This window comes from Lutjanus erythropterus, chromosome 14 (assembly GCF_056507025.1).
Source record: "Lutjanus erythropterus isolate fLutEry1 chromosome 14, fLutEry1.hap2, whole genome shotgun sequence".
NCBI lineage: Eukaryota > Metazoa > Chordata > Actinopteri > Lutjaniformes > Lutjanidae > Lutjanus > Lutjanus erythropterus.
This window is the reverse complement of record NC_139330.1, coordinates 27,350,355-27,372,857: the sequence shown is the minus strand read 5'-3', so window position 1 is coordinate 27,372,857 and position 22,503 is coordinate 27,350,355. Positions and strand designations below refer to the sequence as shown.

At 40.2% G+C, this 22,503-nt stretch overlaps 2 protein-coding genes across 6 annotated transcripts in view; one reads left to right on the top strand and one right to left on the bottom strand.

Moving 5' to 3' along the window:
- wdpcp (WD repeat containing planar cell polarity effector) overlaps positions 1–13,795 on the bottom strand; it is a 91,963-nt gene extending 78,168 nt beyond the window's left edge. For all 5 annotated transcript variants that reach the window (XR_014771872.1, XR_014771873.1, XM_084736578.1 and 2 more), the window contains exon 1: positions 13,313–13,795. The gene's annotated coding sequence lies outside the window, so the exon portion shown is untranslated. The remainder of the gene's footprint in view (positions 1–13,312) is intronic.
- A 166-nt stretch (positions 13,796–13,961) lies between these two features.
- mdh1ab (malate dehydrogenase 1Ab, NAD (soluble)) lies at positions 13,962–21,223 on the top strand. Its single transcript, XM_084736586.1, has 9 exons — positions 13,962–14,101; positions 14,668–14,766; positions 15,269–15,365; positions 17,825–18,000; positions 18,475–18,597; positions 18,761–18,937; positions 19,263–19,376; positions 20,426–20,515; positions 20,717–21,223. The coding sequence occupies exons 1-9, from the start codon at positions 14,099–14,101 to the stop codon at positions 20,837–20,839; spliced, it is 1,002 nt and encodes a 333-aa protein (XP_084592712.1). The 5' UTR covers positions 13,962–14,098; the 3' UTR covers positions 20,840–21,223.
- The last annotated feature ends 1,280 nt before the right edge of the window (positions 21,224–22,503 follow it).

Genomic DNA, 22,503 nt, shown 5'->3' with positions numbered 1-22,503 from the left:
CACAGCGAAGGTGACGCGTGTCACACTGACCGCGGTTTTGTTTATGTTGTTGGATTTTCTTCTTTTAAAGCTGTTTGGTGCCCTGTTGTTCGCCCCTCACCTCTTGACCACAAACTCACGTATAACTGGTAAAGACACACATGGACTCACAAACACAAATACTGGAATAAGTCTATTTGTGTGCAGACACATGTATAAAACACAACACACAAATTTGTTATTGTCAAAAAATCCCATTACTAGACCAAAACCAACTATTGGTTAAGTCTATCTCTAAATACTTTCAGACCTTTTCACATTGTGTGTGTGTTTTAGCCCCAAGCCCATTTGTTCGTCCTGTAACTAAAGTTTTTAAATCTCACCAATATATAGTCTCTCATTTTTTGAAAAAAGGCTTGGTCATTTCCTAAAGAAAAACAGCCAGACGCTGTACTTTTAAAAACAAAGGTTACTCAAACAGCAAGTCCATTTGTTGGGGACTACTTTCAGCTGCAAATTTCGTGGGTTGTTATTTACGGTAGATGATATCTGTCAGACTGAATTAAAATAAATTAGGCTGCTCATGTTCATCATAAAGAAGGAATGTATCACCCTGTGCAACAGTGATGTGTGTTTGTAGTGGTTTTTGGATAACAAAGAAGGTCTAAGGAGGAACAAGATATATCAGGGTTCAGCTATGCAGAAAAAAATTGTGTAACATCAAGCCATTGTTGGTTTTGGTCTTTTCATGGGATTTGTTGACAATAACAAAAACATACATAATTGTCAGCCTTATTCTTGACATGATGCCTCAATGGCTTCCAACCTTTGGACTCAGACAACTGTATTCACTGAAGTACCAGGTAATCTGTGAGCACTATAGCTTTTCGCAATTGATGAATTTGATTTTTTTCTATGAATGCAAAAAAAAATGCGAAAAATACTCATGCTTACAATGCTTACAACTTCCTAAAGCCCAAAGCGACATCTTCAAATTGTTTCTTTTGTCCAACCACTGGTCCAAAATCCAAAGACATCAAATTCATTTACTATCATAAATGACATAATAACCAGCAAATCCTTACATTGCAGTAGCTGGAACCAGCAAATGTTCAAAATTTTTGCTTTAAAAAAAATGATCGAAATGATTGTTGGATTGTTATTATTTTAATTGACTAATTAATTGATTAATCATTGCAGCTAAAGTGCACCAACTTGGCACCTTGATCAGGGCCGGTACCTTAAATGACTTAAGTAGCTGTACCATTGCTTCAGAATAAATTTTGTTCATCAGAAACTACTTTTACCCTTACGGTGGTTCTAGTAAAATGCAGCTGGTGTACATAATCTGTGTGCATCTCTACAATGTAATTATTTTAGAATAACAATGTCCTGTAGGTCTATTTCTGTATATGTGCAGAGAAACATACATAGTTAAAGCTTTCCACAATTGATGTGCGCAACCATATATGCACTTTCAGGCACACACACACACACACACACACACACACACACACACAAACACACCTGTCAAGGGCTCAGGAAGACGAGGTCCTTTAAAGTTGTTGTCAGATGCACAGAGCGAGATGGACCCTGGCAAAACGAAAGGTCACGATGAACGTCCCCTAGACTTCTCAGCAGCCTTATTTTCCCGTCACACACTCACACACATGCTGTCTGTCACCTCCCAGACGAGGCCATGACACCTTGGACACCTCTCAGCAGGCAGTGCCTCCCTCTGCCGGTCTCTCTCTCTCTTTCTGACAGGTTGACATGGCACAGAGTGGTCAGACGTCGATGGCACTTGGACCAAGAAGTTTGGTCTCTTTGCTGTGACCTCAGAGATGGACGCTTGTGTCATATCTCCCCTCTCCCCATGCTGCACTACGCTCCTGTCTAGAAGTAGGAATAAAATCCTTCCTAGCGTCTACTCCCAGGTCTTCTGCGTTTTACCTGGCAGTTGTCTATCACACTTCATCACTATAGTATGACCTTTAGTCAGGGCAGCAGGGTTTTCAAACCTACATTGTTGTCTATATGGAGATTGCAATGACCTTAATCCTGAGATTTTAACAGTTCTGTAACAGTAGCCAATAATAATGATTATATAATGATTAATATTATATAATTATTATTATTTTGTCAAACCAACAGTCATTTCCTATCATAAATGACAAAGAAATAAAGCAAATCCTCACATTTAAGAATTTGAAATCAACAAATATTTGAAATTTTTGCTTAAAAAATGAAAGGGTTAATGGATTATCAAAACAGCTGGCAACATTGAACTTTTGAATGACTAACTGATTAATCAACAAATCATTGCAGCTCTAGAAAAACTACAAGCAAACAATCAAAACACAGAAACTGTAATCTGAAATGTTTGGTATTTTTCTTGATAAATTAGAACAAATCACTTCAAGAGTCAAAATAAGAGACCAAGTAAATGCTTTATTTCTATCTTGAGGGCTCTGCCAGGATTCTGATGAACATACTGGCTGTTCTGAGGACTAAACTGGAGACCTTTTCTTTGTTCTCATCTCTCTTCACTATTACATGCTGAATCAAATGCCAAATGCTATAACAGCCAACACACTGTAAAGAGAAATCAAGGATGATTGCCAACTCCTTGTTATAGATGGCTGGCTTAACAATGTTTGGCATTTGTACTTCTACAATGCCAAGAGACACAAATTGGTGAAAAGTTCTTCCTATCATGGTAAAGTGTGGTTATTTGTTGCCAGCAGTAAGGGGTCAGTCACGCTGCTGCTGAGGTTTGAAATCAGCAGAATGGAGGCACGAAATAAGACAATTGTGCACACGCCCATGCATGTACACACACATCTGGCTATTCTCCATCTGTCAGAGAGCCCAAACATCCAGCCGTGCGTGAAAACAGCCCAATCCTGACCAATACTCGTCCTCAGAGGGTACAGTCATTGTGGAAGTCGAACGACCTGCACCCCATGACACACACACAAAAATGTCTACTGATTTAGACACACTCACACTAACACAAACACTAACACTGTTGTACCTCCAAGTTCCTTGTTCCCTTCACTTTGTCAGACACACACACACACACACACACACACACACACACACACACACACACACACACACACACACACACACACACAGGAGGGGAATTTCTACAATGCTGATTTCTGCTGTTTATTCAGAACAATAGCAGGGCTCTGCCTCTACTGCTAGGTCAAGTCATGTCTTGTCAGACCCTGTATCCTCTTTCCATCGAGCCTGATGGTTACGAGTACCACAGGGGCCCACACTGGGCCCCATGTTAAACACATTCGCCCTGCAGTTAGACCTGTCTGACGTAAAGAGAACAGGCTCGTCTTTCACATCAAACGAACGTACAACCTTACCCCACGCCTACAATTCAAACATTGCATTTAGGGAAATGTACAGTTCATTGGAGGAAATGAGAAAAAATGTAAACTCAGGGCTACAAATTACTATTCAAATTGACCTAGTAAAGCATTTATCTAACCCATTTCTACTTTTTTCTTGTATTTAGACTTTACACCCATCTTTGTGCCTCTGTATTAACAAGATGTCAATCATACACCATTAGTCTCAGGGCTGAAAAGAATATTTTGTTACATCTACTGTCCAGCTGCTATGACTCTGTCAATCAGATTTCTTACTACCATTTCTTGTAATGCTGCTCACTAAAAAGGTGAAAGCAATACTTTAAACACAACAGAGTCGCTCCCAAGGACTTTTGCCATATTGAAAATGTCACATGATTTTTCTTTCACCCACAATGCCATCTGTACATTTAGCAGTCTTCATTAGAGGCTCTGTGTGACAAGCACTTGAGAGCTTAGCAGTAAAACAACACATCACATTAAAACATCAGCTGGGAGTGTAAAAGTCATTGCTCACACAGGGGAAGTGATTTTGACAGGTGATATGCAACTGTTGGTTTAAAAACCTGCATATGTTGCTGTTGTAAAACTCACATACCTTACAGACTCCAATGAAGCTGGTCCAACCACACGAGTATATGTTTTTACAGTGTGTAAATTAGCTCAGATCTGTCAAAGAACCAGGTTAATCATTAATTAGTACACCCATTTTAGTAATAATGTCCCCCCACCATGCAGATACTGAGGGGTCTCAGATATATCCTGATAAAATCTCAATCTGACCAACAAGCATGTGAAAATGTTCACACAAAAACCAGCATGAGACTAGCCATGTGAAGCTCTTCCTTGTATGAATGCATGTGTGTGATGACGATCAGAGACAGTGGAGATGAATTAGTGTGTGACCACTGTGACAAATTTCCCACTGCCAGTCTTTTTAATGTGTGACAGACCCTTCACTCGCTCAAACCCCCCCCCACCCCTTCTCTCCCATACATGTACATAGGCTTAACGTCGTCTGGGCGGGCCGATCCCGCCGGCTCACTGTCGGCACGGCAACAAGCGCTATCCTGGCTAACATCTGCTGCACGACCCGGGGCCACTCAGAATGGGCCTTAATCCCCACACAGCCATGTTGTGGGGGAAAACATTCTTTCCTTTTAGTGAGTGCAGACAAACAGGGACAAGCAGTGTTGCTGGTAACCTGCAGGCAACCGGCCTCTTGGAAGGACCCGGAATGTTGTCGGCTATGTGGCCCCCAATTGTGCCACGGCCCATTATGGCTGTGCAGAAGGGTGTGACCGCCAGCATCGGCAGCGAGTTGCCATCACTGGTCCAGTTGGATGGATTTGGGGTTTGAGGTTAATGAAAGGTGGTGCGAGTGGGCAAGGTGGGGTGGGTAAGGGAGGGTTTGTCAGCCGGCCTCGTTATGCTAAAACAACAGTTGCATTGATAAAAACGTGAAGCACCTTCCACCCTCTCCCGATGTGAGTTTGCTGCCACGTCAACTGGCTGTGGATCCAGGACACTGTTGCTGCTGCATTTTTGGTCATCCTTCAGTGAGTTTTTAAAAAGTGTGTTTGTTACTGTCAACAGCCAAGGGACTGGAGAGTGTGCTTTCAGTTCGGACAGATGCAGAACGTCAACATGTGGCAGTTTGGTGACCCCTTGTGGACATTATCAAGAGAACAGGTGCTGTAGGAGCACACAAACATATTATTACACACAAAAACACTTTTTTACACATAAAGACACTCAGATACTCCCACCAAGAAACATTCAAAGTCATAACACGACTAGTGAACAACTCCTCTCTGAAACATGCCGAGCCTTGATCCTTCATATTACTATTTCTGATAAAGATCTTCCTGAGCGGTGGTGACGCACAGAGGAAATGAAGACACAACCCCATCAATCAGTCCATCAACTGCTATGAAATATGTATTTGTCTTAATATGGAGTTTGATTCCATCAAACCCATTTCACGGACCATTTCCCTATGCAAACACCTCCGGGAGAAAGAGGGAGAGAGAGAGTGGCAGAGTGTGGTTGAGGCCCGTTCAGAAGAGGAAACATACCTCTGAGGACGGCTTGGTGTGTGTATATTATGAGATTTAATTGAATAGTTCTGCATCAGTGCCAAGAAGTTAGTTGGTGTGTTTGCAGAGGTCTGTGTTCTTTCTGATTGAGGGCTTGGTTGTCTGTTTTTCCCCACAGCAAGCCAATACTTGGCTGGAAACAAAGTCCTTCTCAGGTTTCAATCACAGAACAATCAGCGAGAGAGAAACTCAAGAGAGGTAGTAGGTACATCAAGGCAGACTGGAAACATTTGTACGCCTCCAGGCCTTGTCCTGAAAGTGCCAAAGCCACACAATAACAGCAGCTCAAATGGACCTGCAGGCTATTTCTGGACACAACCAATTCAGGATATCTCAGTTTAGCAAACGGTTATTTGGCAGATGTGCGCTGCTTAGTGTGAAAATGAGGCTTGGAAAAATATCTTTTAATAAACAATGAGAATTATTGAAGGATACATCATATAGCCTAGGTTGATGAGATACAACTTTGAGGTAAGAATGGGTAAGAATTTAGTTTACACCTACACAGCACAGTAGGTCTGATATGGATACAAATTTTGTGTTAAGTCTGTTTCCACATCACATGACAGTTCCAGATAGATTAACCTTTTGGAAGCACGATGACTAGTGGCACACAAGTTCTCACAAAAGCTATGTTAATAATGGGCTAAAAGATAGATGAACGCCTTGAAAGCAGGAAGAATGTTTTTCACAATTAACTATTTAATTGAAAATACCTTCGAAAAAAAGGAGACACCAACGTTCTTAAGTGCCAGATGATTTCTTTCCCCATGATTTTCAAGAGCACAAACCTTGAAAATCCTTGTTTTAGCCTATATATTGTGTTCTGTGTCTCCTCTAGGGTTGAGGGAAATAATCGATCCTTAAATGCATCACAATAATCTCTTGAAAGATTATGAATTGATGCAGAAAAGTTGGAAACTTAAAACCCAATTCTTGATATTATGATCATCTGTAACAATTTTGTAAGACAGGCTGTACATGGTGAAACTTAACAGATGCAAACACGTGCACTGAGTTTACGTTCTAAACCAGGCTACTTCTTGCTTTTTGGTGAGGTTGTCTTGAGTGAGAGAAACTGTAGATAGATACAATCCAACCAGCATCCCATGGCTTAATATTTTGATGCCTGATACTTGATTGATAATTGATTTATAATCACAACGTAGCCCTGTGAATTGAAATCAGAATCAAATCGAATCGTGAGCCACAAAGAGATTTCCACCCCCAGTCTCTTCCATCTCACTTTGTCCATTTATTTCCTGTAGAGCACTTTGAAAGTTCTGTGTTTTAAAAATATTTTATAAACTACTTTGAGCACATAAATGTACAGCGATTTAACTGTTCCCATATCTGCAGGAAAGAGTGCTTCAGGTTTTAACAAAGCAAAAGGGTGACTAAATCACTCAGATTCACATAGTTATCAAATTACAGTGCGGAAATATTAACTGACAACCCTCCAGTCATAAATCCAGTTCTTACGGGCAAGACTATTGCTGCAGCAACAAGTGTTTTTGGAGTCTTCACCACAAAATCCATCAACACCAGTTTCCAAGTGCTATGAAAACTGACATCCAAGGATGATTGTGCTTAACTACAGCCATACACTGACACCTAGTGTATTATTATGGTTACTGCAAATTGTACCAAATGATAAGACATGGCCACGCTTGTTCATTTTAAACACAGCTACTGTTTGAACTACAGCGTAGGTAAAAGAAAAAAGAAGAAGAAAAAACATCGCCTCCATCTGATCTAAAGCTTCATCAACTAATCTAAGGCAGGAACGTGACATAGATATGCCATAAAGTAAACAGGGTGATGGCACATGGATAGAGAAGTTGAATATGATGGGAGATAGTGGCGGTGATGATGTAATTATCCGCTGTGTTTATGTGTAGTTTATGTATTTATGTGGGTGTGCTCATGTGAATGCAACCTGCTATCTCACTGTGTCTGCTGGTACACTCTGAGGGCCATTTGGTCTAGCAAGGCAGATAAGAGGGCGATATTGTGGCCTGTGGGTGTGCTGGCTATCTGCCTCCCAGCTACCAACGTAACAGGGTCACTCAGGTGCACTCTGCGGGGACAAGTGGAGGAGCAGAATAGGAGGAGATAAAGTAGAAGAGGACAGAATGGGTGGAGATGAGGGAAGTGAAATGACGAGGGAACAAAAGGAGGAGAGGAGATGAGACCCAAAGAGAGGGGTCAGTAGAGGAGTCAAACACTATAGAGGGAGAGACATGCTGCTGTTCATGCACTTATCAAGATTTTCACAGCTCGGAGCATGACAGTGTCTTCTGTATGTGAGCACATGTATGCGGAAAATCCAGGCCTTGCTGAGCTTTGAGCATGTTCACACTCCAAACATGCATGTGCTGGATTTGTGCATGTGTGAACTTTGCCCACTCCCCTCGCTTCTGTGGGGCTCCAGGTTTTGCCTAGTGGGTGGGATAAAACACCCACAATGCCGATTGTTTTCACAGCACACACACAGGGGATCAGGCCGGCATGGCAAACTGGCACCAGATATTATCATGTGTGCCGCTGCTGTTTTTGGTTTCATTCTGATTTCCTTTTTACAAAGACGAAGTATGCCTAATCCCCTCATGTCAACCTGACTTTGCAGACTGCCAAAGAAGAAAATAAACATTGGAGTCTAACTTGTCAAATAACAGTTACAGCAACAACAGACTCTTTCAAATGTGTGCTTAGGTAGTCAGAAGTGTCACAAGCCTTTTTAATAAAAACTTTAGGGGATTTTAGGTGATTTTGATGGATATGTACATTCATGACAGCACCTGATGCAGTGCACACTGAAAGGATAATTAATTTTTCAAAGGCAAACTATATTTTGACTGAGGAAGTATTGCCCTAAATCAGCAGATCAGACAGATGATGACATGCTTTCATTTCAAGTCTAAATGAGTAGTAGGATTCTGACTCTGTTTGTTCTCATTGTAGTTGTGAGCAACAACTGGAAGAACAAACTCTATACATGAAATAGAGTAAATGTGCAAAATCTATCTCAGACCACATTTACACATGGTATCAAAATGTGATTTTTATCCTGACAGGTTAGCAAAAATTACAGCTATAGAGCAAAAATTATCATTCCCACTAATTGCATTACATATTGCAATCACAATTTCAGTCTCAATAAATATGACTTTTTTTTACCATAACATACAGCCCTAGTAGGAAATGAATAATATACACTAAGAAATTACTCTGTGTGTGACAATGTGCACTGTACTCAGCTGTGCAGCTGATCTGCTGTTAACAAGGCAAAATTTATCTAGTCACACTGGTAAAGCAACAAACCGGGACAAATATACACAATATTACGATACAAAGAAAGGAATAACTACAAATTACATTTGCCGCATTTACATGAGGGGACAAATAATTAAGAATTTGTCATACACAGAGTCTGACAAAATGTATAAACTGTCCCCTAACAAAAAAGAAAAAAAAAAAAAATGTTTGACTTGTAAAAAGAGTCAGGAGCTGATTTGCTGCCACCTCAAATTTCTCAGTGAGGATAACAAAAACACATTAAAAACACAATGCAAAAGCAAGATCAAATCGTTTATTTTCTGGATAGTCTATCCTGATACAGATCCAATTTTAATACCATGTGCAAATGGGGTGTTATTGACAAACTGACCTGACAACATCACTAACATGTAAAAGCACTCCAGCGTAGGTAGAATATCACTACAGAAATATAAGTGCCGTGGATTACACATAAATATCCATCCATAGAATCAGTGCCCTATAGTGTATCTTATAATGTCATGGCAGCAATAAAGAGCAGGACTAAGAGTGATCAATAGTTTAGCCTAACTGGTTCTGCACATCATAAGAAAGTAAAACAGAATAAATAAAATGACTTAAAAGATTAACCTCAGTGACATTGTTCCTGTAATTTTCTCATTCGAAGATATCTGTTGCTGATATATCATTTCAAACAGGTGTCTTGTTTCTATATTTTGTGACAGAAAGCTCTTACTCCTCTCAACCAACATTTTAAAGGATTCCCACATTTAGCTTACGATTTAATTCCACTACACATAAAGCAATCACATTCAGCAGACATGGAGAAAAACTGAAATTCATTTGGAGTTGCATTTGTGCCTGCTTATTCACTCTTATTTTTGTTCTGTGTTTGTCTCCACCAACTTCTGAGGGATGTCAACTATGTTTATCAGCTTGTTACTAACTTTGGCTGAGCAAAGGGCACCAAGGAGCCGACCCTTTGGTGTTGGCTAGGCAGCATACAGTGGCTTTTATGTGGCCACTGAAGTCACAGAAAACTGTTGGTTGCAGCTGGAAACCAAAGTTAAGACCAAACAGTAAAGTTACAGGTCATAGAACAAACAAATGTTAGGATCTTAAAAGACATGACATGACATGCTACATAGAGCTGAGGGGAACTTTAGTTTTGAGTAATAATTCTCTATAGGATAGTCACACTGCCATTTGATAATGTCAGCCTAATAAAAGAATATCAAATAATGAAGGTTAAAAAGCTTTTTAGGATTGGAAAACATTTAAACATTTTAGTCCATTTGATCTATTACTTTATCAGCATTTCACTGACATAGCAACCTTGATTGTGTAACTTAGTTACATGGAGAAAAAACACTGCAAACAAGCAAAACAACAAATGTTTAACTGACATATTATCATTTTGCCAGCTAACTGCTTGTTATAAATAACAATTGTTAAGAGGATCCCACTCTTTCCTCAATTATCTAGGCAGTGGATAAAAAGTTTCAATCACCCTGGAACCAGATGCTGTTTCTATATCATTAGTCTATACAGAAAACTATGAAAAGTGGACCTTAGAATGGACATATAGTACTAGGCCAGCCAACAGACAGCTGTGAGCACCTGTTTGTCCCATATTGACACCCATGACAGACACAAGCACATACCACACAGAGGGGTAAAAATGTAACTAGAGCTGAGAGGAACACTGCCAGGCTGTGGCAGCTGCTTCAAACAGCTCTGAATCAGGCTTTCACACACAGAGCCTTTTGAGTAGGGAAGCACCCGTGTCAGCCCCTGTCACTGGCAGGTGGAGACACGAAAACCCAAGGACAGTTTTGGGCTTTGGATGAAGGGTCGGTCGTGGTTTGGCTTCATTTTGTGCCATTCGTTTGAGAGAGAACAGCAGGATGTTGGACAAATAGGAAAATATTATTATGAAATGAGAATGTAACCTTTCACATGTAGAGACTGAGAAAATAATTGACCTGAACCTGACCAGTCTCACATTACAGCACAACAGTGATATGAAGGCAAGGCTATCATTGAAAACCAGATTCAATTTATGATATTGCGAGGCTTAAAAACATAAGATTTACTGTAGTTGTTTTCTATCAAACTGGTTGATATCTTTCCAATAAGTCCCATCATTGCTCCCCTGCACTTAAAGTGTGATAAGACCACAAGAGTAAGTGATGTTGTATTGATTGACTTAGGGAAATTCCCTGCAAAGGGTCAGAGGTCAGAGCCACCTGCAGAGCAGCAACCCTGCTACCTATTGATCAAGGGTCCCTAAGTACACCATGTGTATCAGACTCCAGCTGTTCTGTGGACAATATGTCAATATGTGTCAAAGATTTTTTTAATCCCACCGATCCATTATTTCCAGCAAATATAGTAAATGTGATGCTCTGTTTATGACACTGTTATCCAGTTGGTCGACTTTTAAATAATGTCTGCATGTTCAAGAAACAAGAAATTAGCAAAATTAAGGCTGTAACATCTCAAAATATTTTATTTGATCTAATCCTCTGTCATGAGATGTAACAGCTTTAGGGACAGAAGCATTAAAGGCAGAATCTGCAGCATCTGCGTTTGTAAACGCACCATTCAAAGTTCACCCCTCCTCCCTGACTCAACAAACAAGAGTAAGGTTGGGTACCAAACTACTTGTAAGGGCACTGAATTTCATCAGCACTACCAAGCACCAGTTCACTTTAAATCAATCTGTGCCAAATTTTGATACCTAGGAGCACATATGGGTGACAGAGCATCTCAGAATATAGAGAAACAGAGAAAAACAGAAAGAGACATTAGAGCAAGCAGCAGCAACAGCAGCTTGTTCAGTCACAGAGTAGAGTAAGTGAATTAGGGCAATAGTGAGCTAAAAGTGGTTACAAGTGCAGTTAAACTTTTCAAAGCCCAACACAGACAACACTTACTGCAGTATTTGCACCATGAAATGCAAAGCCAGTCAGGTCAACACATCACACACAAAATATAGTAAAAGCTTAAGAGTGCACTACTTTTCATAGACTGAAAGCTAAGTCACCTGCAGCAGCTGCACCTAATGTGAACACATCAATTTCCACAACCTCTCAGTTTTTCCAAATTCAGTCATTCTACTGTCGTATCATGTGCATTACAATATACAGATCAAAGTGGATCTACAAATGCACAAAACAGTTATGTATTTTGGAACTCAACAACAACAGTATTAATATTATTATTCTGTTATGTCTTTATCATTCAAAGAACCTGTCAAATATTTTTTTCCATTTTCTGTTTAGGCAGAGCCTTAACAACAGGTTTATAAGTCTGATGAAATAAAAAATTACATTGTCCAATGTCATCCAGAGGGCCAGATTGGACCCTTTGATGGGCCGGCTCTGGCCTACCACCACACATTTGACACCCCTGCTTTAAGACTTTCTTCAAAGACATTCAAAGTGTTGCATTTGTTCATATACACAAAAAGTAATGTAAGCAACTGTGTGAAGAATGAAAAAAGAGAGGTGGAGTACATTTAGATAATTGCTGCATCATGTGGGCATGCTTGTTGGGAGTTTTGGAAAGTTACAGAAGCTGTCTGACCAGCACCCCACAACTCCGACATTAGAAAGGTGTGGAGTCCCCCTGACACACTTTGGTTGAAGTATACTGATGCTGCAGGTGTTCAATTCACTACACCAGAACAGTCAAACAAAAACTGAACTATAATGCAGGGAGTTCAACCAATATCTTTGTATATCTAGCCTCATATTACAATGATTATGACTCAACATATGTCTCAGCTCAATATGTCTAAATATGTCTAAATTTGGTTCTAAATAGAACCAAAACAGAAAATGATGCTCAAGCCACAACATTCAACACTTCAGAAAAATCTGTTTCAATCATAATTCAATTTGGCACAGTGTTGTAACCCTGCAGACGGCCAGCCAAGCTAGCCTACAGTGAGACCACAGTTTGATGCCAACCAGGTGTAACACCATCTCCTCAGCTTTTTGTTCAAGTCATGTAATGAGCCTGTAATGAGGCCATGAAATATTGATAACCACGCTCACCTATCACTGGGTCTCTATAGTGGTCCTCTCAAGTCAAAACAAGATAGTAGAAAGAAACACTTTACACCTGAAGAACCAAAGATTGGGAGACTGCTTTGGAAGCAACAAGATCAAAATCTTGGTGTGCAAACATATTTTGTGATGCATGCAAAGTATTAAATAGCTACATATCCAGGGTAAAAATCGCCATTTAACCCTAAAAGTGATGGAACAATAACGGGATAATGGAAATAGTTCACTTAGTAAGGATATTATAAAATGCTGTCATCCTTTGTGCTTCTCGGAAAGTAAAGACCCAATGCCTATAAATTATATTTATTCACCCGGCCATTCAAAAAGTTAAAATAAGCTTTTAAATAAAATCAAGCAGGCGATCCCATGTTGGATTGCACCACCAGGCAATCTGGCCCAGATAAAAAGAGGGAGAAAGAGATGAAGACAGACAGTCAGACAGACAGAGGAGGGGAGAAAGAGATGAGACAAGTTTGCATCAACTTACCTCGATTATCTCAGTGACAACTCCAAAAGTTTTCGTGCTCTCTCCTGCGCTGTTTAACTTCACTGTTTTTAACTTAACAATAACGATAACTACAAACGGGCAAACATTACTTGTTAGCTAATATAGCCATTTTCGTTTGATTAGCTAATAAGTTTGACAAGTGAATGCCAGTCGTTATTCGCTCAGGTTAGTTAGCATTATCCAAACTTAACCTGCTTTGCAACGAAAATGTTTAGTTACATTTAACCAGATTTATGTCATGTGGATAACGTATGCTAACGCCATTAGTCGCTATTATATTAATCTAACCGCACACATTAGTCTTCTGCCTATCTTTCTAAAGAGTTGCTAAGCTAATGTAACTAACAAACCGTACTGTCGATGCTAGCTGGCTCTCTGCTGCCGTTGGATACAGGTCGCTAAGCAACAACAAGCGGTATTTTAACCGCTATGCTAACCAGCTAGCTTATTAGCGCCCTGTAGCAGCCCATACGCCAACCAGCTAGCACATTAAATAACGATATTCTGTAGAAACCTGCTTGTACAGCCTAGGTATTAGTGCTATTACCGATATGGACTTTCCTTTGTCAATGTAGCGTGACTTGTTGAGTCTAGTTTGTTCTTTTTGGTACGGAACTACATTAACTGTCAAAAACTACAATTACCTACATCTTCAATCTGCCGTCAGGCTGTTACAAGTGTCGTGAGCAACTAAGGATTTAAATAGGACTGACCTCCGGGTTTAGCGAGAAGTGGGAGAGAGCCTGTCCTATCTATCGTGTGAACATGGTGAGTAGAGACACCAAATATATCGGTTATTCCTCGGTTATCAATTATGTGTTGTAACGCAGATATACCTGCAGTTATTCCAAATGATAAGTTCAAAAAGCTCTGCTAAGTTCGTCAAAGTTTGCTTTGCAAATTGATTTTAACGAAACAAAGTAACGTTAGTAGTATGGCTCGCAGCACGACATAGCCAACCCCTTTGTACTCATTAGTTTATTTTGTTTTTAAAAAGTCGGCCACTCCTTATGTCATATTGATGTAACGCTTTAGTAATTTAGCTAGTTTGGTTATTTTGGGGTTTGAATGAATGCTGTTTGAGTGAATGGTAAAGATGGCGATGAACTTGATAACCTAAGTATATCCTGGTTTTGTTATGTAACAGTTAGCACTGTATGAAAACCACCGAGTCTATTTTTGAACTGACCCCCTACTTTAGTAAATCCTGTTGACAAGGATAGACACCCAGCCCACGTGCACTGGACAAGTAAACTGTCACTTTCATACCTGTCCTCTTGTGAAATCAATGCTAATAGTACTAACAGCGCTGTTCTTTGCCTTGTGTCTTGCAGTCTGAGCCTATTAGAGTTCTGGTGACCGGCGCTGCTGGGCAGATTGCCTATTCCTTGTTGTTCAGCATTGCCAAGGGAGATGTCTTTGGCAAAGATCAGGTAAAGAAGGGCTTTGTCTTGCTCACACAACACACTCCATTCCCTTATCTCATTAGGCAGTGTAAGGGCAGCGTCACAAGACATCCGTAGTATACTGATATCCCACCACTAAACAGCTGAAAATATCACAAGTTTTCCAGGTCATATCTGGGGGTGACATTGAATAGATGTTGTCCCTGTGGTATTGATCAGATTGCAATTGCTCGTGCATGTGCCTTGCTGGGACGAGCCAGGATTGTCCTTGAAGTCAATGAAGTGGATCTTGTGCCAAGAGTCTTAGGCCAAATTTAAAACCACTTGATCCATTTGGCACAGGCCACAGACAGTGAGCCACATGGCTTAGGCCTTCACACTCTGTTCCCAGAGACAACTAAGTCCTCTCACTGCCGTGTCATTATTTACAGGAATTATGATTTAAGTGTGTTTGAATTCAGTTCAGCATGTTTTATTCATTTCATACCATTCATCTCACTGCCTGCTTCCTTCCCCCTCCTCCTGTCAGCCAGTCATTTTGCTCCTTTTGGACATCACTCCCATGTTGCCAGTCCTGGAGGGTGTTGTCATGGAGCTGCAGGACTGTGCCCTCCCACTTCTGAGAGGTAACTGTTTGACGGTTGGACAAATAACTGACACTATAAAATAATATGATATGTTATCCATATACATTATTGATGCACTGGCTTCAAGTATCAGTTTTCTTTAAACATGTAGCTTGGATTGTTCTGTTTTTGTAGACACTGCTTGGAGATAAACTGAAATATTATAGATTGAAAATGTTTTATTTGCTCTGAAGCTTAAAGTGTTTTTCATTTAAAAACCAGGGCTTTCCACATGGTCTGCCTTTTGGCTATTTATATCTTTTACCATTTTAATGATAGTGTGTGTTCACATGTTGGTGTGTGTTTTTGAAAAGGTAGACCCTATTTATGCTGTCTGTGATATAATACATGTGTATAATATGTTTTTTTAGTACATATATTATTTTGCCATTTTAGAGGTCTGATTTGGTGTTTTAACAAACACATTAATGTATTGTAGATGAACATGTTGCTTTTGTTTTCATTTTTGTGCACAGTATTTCATGTTGTTGATAATGATAATATAAGAACCTTACAATGACTAATGGTGATAATAATATTATGAGTTGCCCTACAGTACCCACCCCCAGTCACTGTAGCTCTGGCTTCTATCCTGAGCATGTGCATGAAACATGGCAGCATGTTTTGCATAAGGTAAAGGATTCTTCCTAATCTTCAGCTTTCTGGACCCTCTAAATGTCATTGGAATAACAGAATTTAGAAGAGAGTTGTTTGGGTAAGGATGTAGTTGTAGTTTTATTTGAGGTGCTATACACTTATGAATACATGCAGCTTCTGCATGGTTGACCCACACACTTTGAATGGAATGAACCAGGGCTGTATGTATTCATTAATCTTAAAGTCTCTTCTGTGGGTCTTTTTCCACACAAATTGTGAGTCATTCGTTCACAATAAGGATTGCACATGCATAATAACATTTATTTAAATGAATGAATATGCACTGTATTGGATGGACAACTTCCCAGACATTAATTGTTGCAGCTGTATTTTGTCTCCTTGTTTGCAATTAAATGTAACTTGCCAGATGTTGTTTTTTGTGGTGCAGATGCAGCTTTGTTAATGGAGAGGTTATCCCAGACAAAATCAGCCACAAGAATTTTGAGTCAGTCTATCATTGGAAAAGTCTGTTATCTGTTAACACACTGCTTTATATATTTCTACACCTTTCAGAATATCATTCACTCTCTCCTGGGAGGGACTGACCGCCTCAGATGACTGTGCAGCTCTCCTAAGTGTTGTAGATAATTGATACATTTTCCTTGGTTTGAAAATGTGATCAAATGCTTTTACTCTGAGAACCAAATATGCGTAAGAATTTTAAGACATTTCCTTCTCGGAGACAAATATGATAAATATTTGCACTGGTTTCCATTAGTTTTTTTTGTGTGTCGTCAGTGTAGCCACTGTCATGGTGTCAGACGTGAGGCGCCATTATATGTGCCACCTCCATTGTGACCTGGAATTTTTCCTCTGAATTGGTGCCGTCCTTTGTTTTGTTTGGACAGGGGCTGTGAGAGGCCCCTGTATTAACAACTACGCTGCAAAGACAACGCCTCATGCACTGAGATGGGCCCAACCATACAGTACAATACTGGTCACACGTGAAATATGTCTGAAATTGTATGTGTGCGTGATTTAGAATGGGTGAAAAATTAGTTTTCTTTCCAACTATTTAAGATTGGAATTGTCAGTGTGGAATTGTCAGATAGACCATGAGGACAGACAAGGCTTAAAGGTCCAGCGTGTAAGATTAAGCAGGCTTTATGGGTAGAAATATTACAGAAACTGAATGTAATATGAATCTATGAATGTAATAATCAGAATTGTTCAGTTTTTGTTACCTTAGGATGAACCGTTTATTTCTACAAAGGGCGCAGGTCCTCATTCATGGAGGCTGTCATGTTTCTACAGTAACACAGAATGGACAAACCAAACACTAGCTCTAGATACAGCCTTTCACAGGTTGTACATTGTTTCTCTTGCATGCTTAGAAGGCAAGCAATGTTAAGTTGGTTGCAATCTACAACCTCACCACTAGATGGCACCAAATCTTACACACCGGTCCTTAAAGCATTGTACATTTTGTACTCGGGCGTGTATGACCAAGTTTACTGATCACTGAAAATTAGTTCAGAATTTATACAAAGCATCCTTATGAGGGATTTGACAGTGGTGCAGAGAATGTTATTATTATCCATGCTAAATTTGAATATTTGTAATTTTATTTTCTGCTGAAAAATAAAAGAACAAAATTCAGATCAGTTTGGGAGAAAGTCAGTAATATCACTGATTTGCCACCAAAATTTTGATGTGTGCATTTTTTTTTCTTGGCAAGGAGTAAATGGTGACTGCTGAGCTGTGACAAAGCAGTGTATTTTGATGAAAAATGTCAAGCAATCACATATAGTACATAGACATATTCAACCAACACAAGTAATGAATTCAATCATCTTCCACAGAGATTGTTCCCACTGACAAGGAGGAGGTGGCTTTCAAGGACTTGGATGCAGCCATCTTGGTGGGCTCCATGCCCAGGAAGGAGGGCATGGAGAGGAAGGACCTGCTCAAAGCCAACGTGGCTATCTTCAAGAGTCAGGGAGCCGCCCTGGAGAAGTACGCCAAGAAGACCGTGAAGGTAATGACACAGGAAATAGTTTATAGACATGCACAGACATTGAAGTCGACATCCACTCTCCTTATCTATTTGTAGAAGGCTGCTGAGTGAAACTATTCTGCCTCTGGCTAAGTTGCATTGTGTTACATTGTTCCACAGATGTAAAAATGTTCCTTATGTTGAACAGTTGTTGCTACTGTGCTTTTTCTGGCTTGATTCCATTCCAATTGTTCAGAGCCCTTATGTTAGTGTACATGGTAACACAGCACAAAAGTACAAGTTAATTCTCCAGTGCTTAACCATATATTACAGTTATGCTTTTAGTAGCTCAAACAAACATCCCACAAATCTGTTTAAATCGAGCAAATCTATCCCAAGGAAGTACATTAGACTACTAATGAGCCATTATTAATCTGTTACACTATGAGTTTATATTGAGTTAGTTCAGATGAGTCACTCAGGTTGTATTTTGAAGTTTGTGGGTGTGTGTTTCAGGTGCTGGTTGTGGGAAACCCTGCCAACACAAACTGTCTGATTGCAGCCAAGTCTGCTCCCTCCATCCCCAAAGAGAACTTCTCCTGCCTCACCCGTCTGGACCACAACAGGGCTCGCTCTCAGGTGTGTTCCTTTAGACTCTCTTTTGTACTTGAGGTTCTGTTCACACATTCCTTTACAAATTACAATCACAGACTTTTAAGTTGCCACATAGTCAGATTTTTTTTGTCTGACCTGATCGTGACTCCTGAATTTACTTCCTGTCATTGATGCTCTGGTGGGGTAGGTAGCGATGCGCTGTGGTGTTCCTGCAACCCATGTGAGGAATGTGATCATCTGGGGCAACCACTCGTCCACCCAGTACCCAGACGTCCATCACTGCTTGGTTAAAATGTCTGGTAGTGAACTTGCCTGCTTTGATGCAGTCAAGGATGATGCCTGGCTTAAAGGAGAATTCATTGCTGTGAGTTAAAGAAGATTCATTATAATCTGTTAGACTGTGAGATATATTTTGTATTTATACACTGCTTCAGTTAGCCACTCAAAAATGACACTTTCCACATCTGCTAAAGCATAGAAAAATTGCACATATCATAAAAATATTATAACCTTTTATGGAAAATTCTTGCTGCAGATATATCAGCTTTCAGTCTGTATCTCAAAACCTTGACAAATAAAACCAAAAACAATTTTACAAATCAACAGCACAAGTTAACCCTATATGCTCCGTTCTTCTGCCTACATTCCCATAGCACTTTCATGTAATGCTCCATGTTCTTGTCTTGCAGACAGTGCAGCAGAGAGGTGCTGCAGTTATCAAGGCAAGGAAGCTGTCCAGCGCCATGTCTGCAGCCAAGGCCATCTGTGACCACATGAGAGACGTCTGGACAGGCACAGCCGAGGTAAACACGTAAACACATCTTTATTTACACTGTAGTTATGATTTGGCCCACTGCCACAGTCTGTCAAGAAGTCACCATTGCCTTAATTTTGTGTGATATGGTGAAGTGAAAATTAAAAAAAAAAAGGTGAGAGACAGAATGTAATATGCAACACTATTTTTTTTAAGGTTATTTGTGAATGAGTATACATTTCACTCCAGCAAAATCACTTGTTCTTCCCACATCTAGTGATGTCACAGTGATGTTGTTGGAGTTAAGAAAAAACTGCAGGCTATTTCATGTTGGATTTCTAGTCTTTGTCTCTGGGTAGCCAGGGGGCATGTTAGGTGAGGGACTTTTTTCTTTTTTGTCACCTAACATGCCAAAGGTGTCAGAAACTTGCAGGCAGTCTATCCTGGTACATGTAGGAACTGCCAGCATGGCTCCATGAGTAGGAAAACTCGGCTTTCTTGGTCAATATAGCACACACTGAGGAATGTATTGCTTCAATTGACTACATTTACTATCAGTGCTGACTGGATATTCTCATGAAAAGTCGTGAATTTTCCCCATTGCGTCTCTTGGGCTGTTGGGTGTCCTTGACAGTGTGGCGTATTCTGGCAGAGATATTCATATAGAAAGAGGTGATTAGGTGTGCCTGCTTCTTTTGTGGCTTACTTAGGAAAGCTTACTTTGACTTCTGACAGCTTACATGACTGTTATTGAAAATGTAGTGTTTGGTTTTGAATCCCTGAATACTCCTTTTAACATCAGGGACGATGAGATACCATATGTGGAATAAGCAACTTTTTTTTTTTTTTTTAAAGGTTATTTTTTTGGCATTTTTGCCTTTATTGACAGTGACAGCTGAAGGTATGACAGGAAAGGGGGGTGAAGAGACAGGGGATGACATGCAGCAAATGAGCCGCAGGCGGGATTCGAACCAGCGGCCGCTGCAGAGGACTAACAGCCTCAATACATGGTGCGCACGCCCTACCGACTGAGCTATAGGGGCACCCCAACTTTTTTTTTTAAATGCATTTTTAACCAGTTCCTCCCACCTTTTTCAGGGTGAATTCATCTCCATGGGTGTTTACTCCTCTGGCAACCATTATGGAGTCCCAGATGACCTCATCTACTCATTCCCTGTCCAGATCAAGGTGAGTCTGATCTAACCTTCTCTTCACTGTAGGAGCTTAACAGTATATTTTGAATTCAGTAGCAATAAATTACATTGCTTTTGTTCTCAAAATGTGGAAAAATATATGGTTTTCGAATAGATGCACAGTCATTAGTGGATATTTGAAAATGAATGTTTGTAGACATGTGCTCCAAATAGAAAACTTATGCTGTATCCTCAGGACAAGAGCTGGAAGATTGTGGAGGGCTTGGCCATCAACACCTTTTCCCAATCAAAGATGGACGCCACAGCAGCAGAGCTGATAGAGGAGAGGGACACAGCCGTGGCGTTCCTGGGTGTATGACTAGACCCTTCAAGGCCACCCAACCAGCATTTAGACAGCCCCAAATCTCCAGACGCACGCCTGTGATAAAGCACTCCACCATCCCCTACATTACTCTATATGTGTGTGTGTGTGTGTGTGTGTGTGTGTGTGTGTGTGTGAGAGAGAGAGAGAGAGAGTGGGTGAGTCAGTGTTTATGAGTGTAAAGTTGGATTTACACTTGTGCGTTGGGAGGCTATGGTGTAGAAAGACACCTAAGGTGCAACGTTTTCAAAAAAGTAAAGCAGCTATGGAGATACCATGCAGAGACAATGATTGGCTAGATTTGGTGGCTTGTGTTGTCTTTCACAAGATCTTGAAACTAGTAAAGATTATCATTATGCAAGTTAAAGAAAAGCTCAGTAATTGTCTCCTTTTCACTATTACAAGGCATGTCTTGTGATCTGGCAAATACATTTGCATTACAGCCTTTTACATGCTGTGAGTGGAGAACAAAAGAAGGTTTACTTATGGGCTATAAGTGATAGCCTAGCATTGATCTTCTTTTCAGTGGAGAACAGAGACACCTACAGCAGCGCCCCTGCACACTGACGCACAAGCATAACTCCACCTTCAGTATACAGTATATACTGCAAGTACATCACATATGTTAGCAGCTATTTTTCCAATAATCTTTGTCTGGGGGTAAGTGAAACATGGATGGTTGTTACATATAGTCAATGATGCATTAAGTCAACAGACACTGGAATGGATTAAGACTGAAATAAAAAAAAAAAAATGATGATATAGTTGTATTGATGGTTTTACATTTGTTTTCTAAGTGAGTTTATCATCTTACAGGCAAACTAATGGGCTCAATGTCATTCCCATCTTAAGCTGCCATATTTCTAGGTTTAAGCTGCCTATGAGCTGAGTGGTTAGCATTGTCACCTCATAGCAAGAAAGTCCAGGGTTCAGGTCTGCTAGCCAGTTGGACACTTTATTGTGTGGATGTTCTCTCAGGATCTGTGTGGGTTTCCTCCCACAGTCCAACAGTGTGCATGTTAGGTGAGTTAGCAATTCTGAAATGGCGTAGGTGTGAATGTGAATGTTCTTCTGCATCTGTGATAGAGGAATAGAATTGTTCCTGAAGGTAAATTTGTCTTAGACTCTGCACTTATCACAATCAATACAATATCTAAGACTGATGACCTGTCGAGGGTTTAACCTGCTTTGCTGTAGAGTGTGAAGAGAAAGGCTCCACTACCTCTCAAACCTGCATTAGATAAGGGATTGATTGGTGGATGGACAGAAAATGAAACTCCCTGTTTTCTTTAAGGACTAGAAAGTATGGAGATTGGAAGGGATGGGGGTAAATACATTTACTACTAGTAGTCTTCCAGTACCAGTATACTGTATAAATCATTATCTTATTGGTAAAGAAAATAATGCCAAGTTTAGTTGATGCTTTTGATTATCTGATATTTTGAGATAATCTCCTATGCCTGTGCTCACAAAGTTGATAAGCAAAAAACATCTGTAGGCAGCCTTGTCAGTGTGGCAGCTGTGGAACAATGTTAGTGCTGCCCCTTGTGAGTTTTGGGTGGAGGGTGAAAAAGTTAGTTTTGAGCCCTGTACTATCAACTGTCATGCATTTTGCTGTAACATTTGCCTTCATTTCCTCAGTCACAATCATCTTTTCTAAA